This window comes from Pelophylax lessonae (genome assembly GCF_965119305.1).
Source record: "Pelophylax lessonae genome assembly, chromosome: 4".
NCBI classification, from domain to species: Eukaryota; Metazoa; Chordata; class Amphibia; order Anura; family Ranidae; genus Pelophylax; species Pelophylax lessonae.
In genome coordinates this window covers 651,867,827-651,876,885 of record NC_138771.1, presented here as the reverse complement: position 1 = coordinate 651,876,885, position 9,059 = coordinate 651,867,827, and the positions used below count along the sequence as shown (strand labels likewise).

Below are 9,059 nucleotides of genomic sequence, written 5' to 3'. Positions count from 1 at the left end.
GAAGAAGTAACATGTCAGGGCAGTACAAAGGCTCATCAGGTACTTCCATCTTCTCACCATTGTCGGATGTAGAATGCTCAGTGAATGCGTTCGCTTCACCTGGTATTGGAACATTACACCGGGAAGGTGTGTCTGTAGTCCTGCAGAGACAATGAATCACAAACACAATAAATTCTGTGTACACTTCACTCATCTCATTGACTGTTTATTCTTGATAGACTGATCCCAGGGTCACCCGATGAACTCACTTCTCCATGTCAACCCTTCCACTGTCCACACAGAGGAAAAAGACGGTACAGATGCATCTCACAAAATTATAATATCAGTGAATTTTTTCAGTTGTTCAGTTCAAAAAAAGTGAAACTCATATATTTTTTTTAGATATGTTACACACAGAGTGATATATTTCAAGCATTTCTTTCTTATAATTTTGATGATTATGGCTTACAGTTAGTAAAAATCCAAAATTCATTATCTTAGAAAATTAGAATATTACATAAGAACAATAAAAAAAAGGATTTTTAATACAGAGATGTTGTCTTACTGAAAAGTATGTCCATGTACAGTATAGTATGCACTCAATACTCCAGGGCTATCTTTAACATTGAATGGACCCTGGGCAAGCATTTTCTTTGGCTCACCCAAATTCACTTATCAACTATTTGCAGGCAGAGCGGGCTCAAGGGGCAGCTGCTTTGGGCCCCAAAACAATGACTGGGCCCGGGCAGCTGCCCTTTTTACCCTGTGCTAAAGATGGCCCTGCAATACTCGTTTGGAGCTCTTTTTGCATGAATTACTGCATCAATGCGGCATGGCATGGAGGCGTTCAGCCTGTGGCACTGCTGAGATGTTCTGGAAGCCCAGATTGCTTTGATAGCGGCCTTCAGCTCATCTGCATTGTTGGGTCTGGTGTCTCTCATCTTCCTCTTGCCAATACCCCACAGATTCTCTATGGGGTTTAGGTCAGGCGAGTTTGCTGGCCAATCAAGCACAGTGATACCATGATCATGTGACCAGGTATTGGTAGTTTTGGCAGTGTGGGCAGGTGCTGGAAAATGAAATCAGCATCTCCATAAAACTGGTCAGCAGAGGGAAGCATTAAGGGCTCTAGAATTTCCTGGTAGAGGCCTGCGATGACTTTGGACTTGATAAAACACAGTGGACCAACACCAGCAGATGACATGACTCCCCAAATCATCACTGACTGTGGAAACTTCACACTGGACCTAATGCAACTTGGATACTGTGCCTCTTCCTCCAGATTCTGGGACCTGGATTTCCAAATGAACTGCAAAATGTACTTTCATCTGAAAAGAGAACTTTGGACCGCTAAGCAACAGTCCAGACCTTTTTCTCCTTAGCCCAGGTAACACGCTTCTGATGCTGTCTCTGGTTCAGGAGTGGCTTGACACAAGGAATGCGACCATGTAGCCCATGTCCTGGATAAGCCTGTGTGTGGTGGCTCTTAAAGAGGAAGTAAACCCTCCTCAGGAAGTTGTACCTATAGGTAAGCCTATGTTAAGGCTTACCTATAGGTACTGTAAATATCTCCTAAACATGTACCGTTTAGGAGATATTTACATTTGATGCAGCCAGTGACGTCACTGGCGCATGCGCTCTGAAGGAACGGCAGATCGTGCCGTTCCTTCAGAGCCCTGTGCCGTGACCGTCGGCTCCCGCGCGCGTGCGCGGGAGTGACGTCACCGCGGCTCCGGCCAATCAGATGGCCGGATGCCGCGATCCCGGAAGACGGGCGACTGTACATGTCGCCCGTCATAGAGGTAAGAGAGCGGCGCGGCGAGGGCTCGTTCTAAGGTAAGTATTTGATAATGAGCTAGTATGCGATGCATACTAGCTCATTATGTCTTTATCTTTCAGGATGTAAAGAAAAGAAAAAAAAAAATTATCGGTTTACAACCTCTTTAAAGAACTGACACCAGCTGTAGTCCACTCCTTGCAAATCTCCCCTAAATTCTTGACTGCACTTCACTTCACAATCCTCTCAAGGCTGCAACTATACCTGTTACTTTTTCTACCACACTTCCACTCAACATTCAATTAATATGTAAACAAGTGAAAGAAGTATGAAAGCGCTTGGTTTAGGGTGATCTTTAAACACTCATAAGAATTTATCTAATGCCCTTGGATTTTAAAAGTATTTGCAAGATTAAAATAATAAGTGTGAAAAGGTGGGGGTGCTAATAAAATGAAGTGTGTTAAATGAAATATTGAATGCACCAACGATGTATAAGAAGTGGTAAAAATATGATATGCACAATCCAATTATTCACTCAGGTGCTCATGGGATAAAGCTAGATATATCATACAGAATAATCACAATAAATAATCACATTAAATAATCATGTGCAGTTAGTGTTGAGCGAACACGAATTGTATTTAAACCCGAACATGCAGTAAAGTTTTCGGGTCCGTGTCCGGGTAACAAAAATCCAATTATCCGGTACGGACCCGAAAACTTTACTGCATGTTCGGGTTTAAAATCCTTGTTCGGTAATTTTATTTCCTGTATGTAATGGCGCGCTTTTAATGGCGGGCTTTCAACAGCCAATCAACAAGCGTTTAACTGGTGTGCCATAGAAGCCATCACGGCCATGCCTACTAATGGCATGGCTGTGATTGGCCAGCTGAAGCATGTGACCCAGGTCTTTATAAGCTAGAGACACAGCGCGGTGTGCGTCAGTCTGTTCTAGTGTAGGGAGAGAGCACACATCATACGTGCTGGCTGCTGCTGATTAGGGACAGACAGGGAAAAACAACATTGTGCCCGAAAAGAATGCAGGGACAGGTCGGAGTGCAGGCAGGGAAAGATATTTGAGCATTTTAGGGACATGCTGGAGAGAGTAGGCAGGGAGAGATTCGGAGACGCAGTACAGAACAATCGTCCGTTAGCGATCTACATCGATTTTGCAGTGTGGGGGGTGGTGCAGTGAATGATCTTTTTGCCCTCACTTGAGCCCACTGAGGAGGAGGAGGGAGAAAAAAATATATTTTTATCAGTCTGTTGTGTGCAGCGTTCAGCTATATTTTACTACAGAGTGCTGTTCTAATCTGCTATTTAAAAATTACAAATTTAAAGGGGAATTTTTTTTTTTTTTTAAGAGCACTTGCCATGCTCTTAACTACATTTTGCTGCCATTTGCAGCACTCTAGCCCTTTCCATTGTTTTTTAGAGCCATTTTAGTGCCTGAAAGTTCGGGTCCCCATTGACTTCAATGGGGTTCAGTGTCCGGGTAAAGTTCGGAAAAAGTCCGGGTCACGGACCTGGACTTTTTTTTCAAGTTCGGCCGAACCCGCCGAACACGGACATCCAGGTGTCCGCTCAACTCTATGTGCAGTGACAAAACAATTATATATGTGGAGTGCTTTTCCAGGCAAATATGAACCATATGGTTAAAATGTCCTGGTATAGTGAGGTGACTGTGCTATATAAAGTGCTTGAGTAGCAAAATACAAATAAAAATCACAAAAAAAACAATAAAAGACAAATATTCAAAATAAAGTGCCAAGTGCAATTCCTGGTTGAAATTTGAATAATGGACTGATTACCAGTGCAAGTGAACAGGTTATCAATGCTAGTGACACATGTGTTATTATGTTTAAACATATAGGTGACCTATGCAGTGAATCTATAACACAATAAGTGACTTTCTATCGTGCAAAATGTTACTCCAGTGACATACCAGTCCATGTAGTGATGTTTCAAACAGTGGGTAAAAATATCCAGGTGTTCCAACGCGTGATCCTAGTGGGCTAGGTGACAATATTTATATGCTCACCAGAGGTAAGTGGGTCACACAGACCCTGCGGGCTTTAAATATAAGGGTATGGCCACTCCTTCTCCTCTTTCCTTAATGGGCTTATATGGATCAAGCACTTAGAAATTCCTTAGGGCTTCAGGGGATTGTATCACCACTTAATTTCTCCAATAGAGGGTCTCTGGGTCAATATTTCCAATGTGGGGTCTCTGGATCAGTATCTCAGTGATAGAGATATAGGAGACAGCAAGCCAGATATAGTATAATACCGTTTTATTTTAAAAGGAAAACAAGATAAAAAATGGATGTTTACAATGGAAGGTGCTCTCCTGGCACAGATAAGAAGGCTCGGTTGTGCATTATGAAAGCCGCTGGGTCAGTCAGCAGACAGGATGGCTTCACAGCTTATCAGTAGCAGGTAGCGTGGCAGCGGCGTGCGCTCCACCGTGCGTTCCACCGTCGATCGGATGTGACATCTTGGATTCAGGAAGTAAGGCTTAGACCACAATGCATTTCGCAATCAAATGTGCGTCATCAGGAAGTCTAAGCCGGTCTAAGTCTAGAACTACAAGTGATCTCATTGGTCGAGGATTGTAGTTCTATAACACCCATACTGATTTGAACCGGCTTAGACTTCCTGATGACGCACATTTGATTGCGAAATGCATTGTGGTCTAAGCCTTACTTTCTGAATCCACGATGTCACATCCGGTCAACGGTGGAACGCACGGTGGAGCGCATGCCGCTACCTGCTACTGATAAGCTGTGAGCCATCCTGTCTACTGACTGACTCAGCGGCTTTCATAATGCACAACCGAACCTTCTTATCTGTGCCAGGAGAGCACCTTCCATTATAAACATCCATTTTTTATCTTGTTTTCCTTTTAAAATAAAACGGTATTATACTATATCTGGCTTTCTGTCTCCTATATCTCTATCACTGAGATACTGATCCAGAGACCCCACATTGGAGATATTGACCCAGAGACCCTCTATTGGAGAAATTAAGTGGTGATACAATCCCCTGAAGCCCTAAGGAATTTCTAAGTGCTTGATCCATATAAGCCCATTAAGGAAAGAGGAGAAGGAGTGGCCATACCCTTATATTTAAAGCCCGCAGGGTCTGTGTGACCCACTTACCTCTGGTGAGCATATAAATATTGTCACCTAGCCCACTAGGATCACGCGTTGGAATACCTGGATATTTTTACCCACTGTTTGAAACATCACTACATGGACTGTTATGTCACTGGAGTGACATTTTGCACGATAGAAAGTCACTTATTGTGTTATATATTCACTGCATAGGTCACCTATATGTTTAAACATAATAACACATGTGTCACTAGCATTGATAACCTGTTCACTTGCACTGGTAATCAGTCGATTATTCAAATTTCAACCAGGAATTAACTTGGCACTTTATTTTTAATATTTGTCTTTTATTGTTTTTTTGTGATTTTTATTTGTATTTTGCTACTCAAGCACTTTATATAGCACAGTCACCTCACTATACCAGGACATTTCAACCATATGGTTCATCTTTGCCTGGAAAAGCACTGCACATATAGAATTGTTTTGTCACTGCGCATGATTATTTAATGTGATTATTTATTGTGATTATTCTGTATGATATATCTAGCTTCATCCCATGAGCACCTGAGTGAATAATTGGATCGTGCATATCATATTTTTACCACTTCTTATACATCGTTGGTGCATTCAATATTTCATTTAACACACTTCATTTTATCAGCGCCCCCACCTTTTCACACTCATTCAATTAATATGCTTGGACACAGCACTCTGTGAACAACCAACTTCTTTAGCAATGACCTTCTGTGACTTACCCTCCTTGTGGAGGGTGTCACTGACTGTCTTCTAGACAACTGTCAAGTCAGCAGTCTTCCCCGTGATTGTGTATCCTACTGAGCTAGACTGAGAGACCATTGGCTCAGGAAACCTTTACAGGTGTTTTAAGTTAATTTGTTGATTAGAGTGTGACACCATGAGGCTTTTTCACAATATTCTAATTTTCTGAGATACTGAATTTTGGGTTTTCACTAGCTGTAAACCATAATCATCAAAATAAAAGAGAGAAATGCTTGAAATAAATCACTCTGTGTGTAATTAATCTATATAATATATTAGTTTCACTTTTTTGAATTGAATTACTGAAATAAATTAAATTTGCAGTGATATTCAAATTTTTTTGAGATGTACCTGTATTAGTTATTCTCACCTTCAATGTCTTATCCAACCAGACCTTATATACAGCTTACTGGTCCATCACTACTTTCTCCTCCACTATACATACATTTTAAGATATTTTAGGTGACTGACAGGAAACAAATGAGGTTGCTGATGCAGGAAGGTGTAGTTCCCATGAAGGTACAGTTGATAGTTCTCAAGAAATTATCTTGCTAGTTGGACCAGAGAGAAGAGTGCGAAAGCCAGTAATAGATCTCTAATTAGAGTAAACTAAGACAGACGGAAAAAAAAGTAGAATACACTTATATTAGGCACCAGCAATGTCACTGCTACAGTCAACTGTACACTAGAATTGAGCGGACACCTGGATGTTTGGGTTCGAGAAGTTCGGCTGAACTTCACGAAAATGTTCGGGTCCGAACTTGACCCGAACTTGACCCTGAACCCCATTGAAGTCAATGGGGACCCGAACTTTTTGGCACTAAAAAGGCTGTAAAATAGCCCTGGAAAGGGATAGAGGGCTGCAAAAGGCATCACGATGTAGGTAAATCCCTGCAAACAAATGTGGATAGGGAAATGACTTAAAATAAAATAAAATAAAAATTAACCAATATCATTTGGCAACTTGGAGGAGGAGGTGGAATAGGAGGTTGGGGTGGCGTCAGGTGAGAATGCTATGGGAGTTGAAGTTCTCATCACAGCCAAGAAGGATTCATGTCTGCCAGCAGTGTCACAGGCCTGACTCACAGACTCAGGCCAATGGCAACCATACATGGGAGTTGAAGTTGTCATCACAGCCAAGAAGGAATCATGTCTGCCTGCAGGGCCACATGCCTCATTCAAACACTCAGGCCCACGGGACCCACAAAGAGGAGAATTAAAATCACGCCAAGACAGTATTGATTTAACCCAGCAATGCCACAGGCCTCATTCACAGATTCAGACCCATGGCTACCACAAAGAGGAGAGTTACAATCATGCCAAAACAGTATTGATTTCACCCAGTAGTGCCACAGGCCTCATTCACTAATTCAGGACCATGGCACCCGCAAAGAGGAGAGTGATCCCGTAACAGCAACACAGGCCTCAGGTCAACCTGCAATGGAACAGGCCATTATCATTTATGTAGGCCCCTGATACCCAGACAGAGGAGAAAGGTCCCGTAGCAGAAAATCAGGCTTGATGTCACCCGCCAAAGCAGCAGGTGATTAACTGAATTGTAGGCCCCTGACACCAAGACAGGGGAGAGGTCATTTGACAGCAAAAAGAGGTTAACGTCACGCACCAAAGCAGCAGGTGATTAACTGAATTGTAGGCCCCTGACACCAAGACAGAGGAGAGGTCATTTGACAGCAAAAAGAGGTTAAAGTCATGCACCAAAGCAGCAATCGATTAACTGAATTGTAGGCCCCTGACACCCAGACAGAGGAGAGGTCATTTGACAGCAGAAAGAGGTTAATGTCACGCACCAAAGCAGCAGGCGATTAACTGAATTTTAGGCCCCTGACACCCAGACAGAGGAGAGGTTCATTCAACTTGGGGTTGCCCCCAAAATAATGGTACAATTAAAAAATAATGATACAATTAAAAAATAATGGTACAATTAAAAAAAGAGGATTCAATAAAGAAGTGTCCTGGAGTACAAGAATGTATGGTTGAGGGCGAGGCAGTTATAAATATCTATTCTGCACAAGGTATGGACAAGTCCTGTGGGATCTATGCCTGGTTCATTTTAATGAACGTGAGCTTGTCCATACAGCGTTTGTCTGTAATGATGCCCCCTGACGTGCTAAATACACGTTCAGACAATACACTTGCCACAGGGCAGGCCAGCACCTCCAAGGCATAAAGGGCACGCTCTGGCCATGTGGACAATTGGGAGACCCAGAAGTTGAATGGGGTAGAACCATCAGTCAGTACATGGAGGCGTGTGCACACGTACTGTTCCACCATGTTGTTGAAATGATGCCTCCTGCTAACACGATCCCTATCAGCTGGTGGTGCAGTTTGCTGTGGCGCACTGACAAAATGTTTCCACATCTCGGCCATGCTAACCCTGCTGTCTGAGGAACTGGCCGTGACACAGCTGCGTTGGCGACCTCTTTCTCCTCCTCCTCCTCAGCCTCTGCCTTCGCCTTGTGCTTGCACTTGTCCCCCCGTGTCAGTTGGGAATGCCCTCAGGAGCGCGTCTACCAGTGTGCGCTTGTAGTCACGAATCTTCCTATCACACTCCAGTGTGGGAATTAAGGTGGGCACATTGTCCTTGTATCGGGGATACAGCAGGGTGGCAACCCAGTAGACAGCACTAGTTAAAATGTGGGCAACACTTCCGGTTCTGGCGCCCATGTAACCAGCAGCGCGGAACGGCGGCTCTGGCTTACCTGCATACCACAGCCTTCTACCAGTCCATCTGAGCCATCCGACCCGGCGGACCTCTTCTGCACACCTCGGGGACCCGGTAATTATGGACAGATTCGTCCACCACGGACCTTTGCAGCCCGTCCCATCCCCCAAGGGAGCTCCGGCAGTGCAGGCCTCACACGAGGCAGACATGGCGGACACGGCTCCTCCGCCTGCCACCACTACACAGGGTCAGCTCTCCCCTGCATTCCCTGACACGCAGGTCACCTCTCTTGCCCAGGCTGTGGCTGCCCTGCTATCACCCACCATAACTGAAGCGGTGGATAAAGCCATCGCACAGGGCATAGTGCAGCTGAGAAAGGATCTGGGGGAACACTCCCACAGACTGGCAGAGCTGGAGCATAGGATGTCTGACCTGGAGGACGAGCTGCAGAGCTCATTCTCCATGGACCAACAGGCCAGACAAACCCAGAGGTACTTGCTAGACAAACTGGATGACCTGAAAACCGATCCAGGAGAAATAATCTTCGGATTATAGGATTACCAGAAGCCTATGGGACTGACATATGATTCTTCTTCGCCACATCTCATGTACACTGGATGTCATGCTTCCCAAAAGTGTCTTTGGCTTGCTTTTGGACATCTGGACTCCCTAAAAGCCTCGCTAACATGACAGCAGTGTCTTCTTTTCACCCAAAACCAACGATGGCT

General features: G+C 44.1%; 1 protein-coding gene across 1 annotated transcript in view; it reads right to left on the bottom strand.

Annotated features, from left to right (window-relative positions):
- The window catches only part of LOC309553039 (alpha-2,8-sialyltransferase 8E-like), a gene marked incomplete at its 5' end in the record, with an annotated part of 60,218 nt that extends 52,191 nt beyond the window's left edge, over window positions 1-8,027 (bottom strand). Inside the window, one exon of the mRNA XM_082253938.1 lies at window positions 7,930-8,027. Coding sequence (XP_082110064.1) covers window positions 7,930-8,027 — 98 coding nt within the window. The remainder of the gene's footprint in view (window positions 1-7,929) is intronic.
- Between the last annotated feature and the right edge of the window lie 1,032 nt (window positions 8,028-9,059).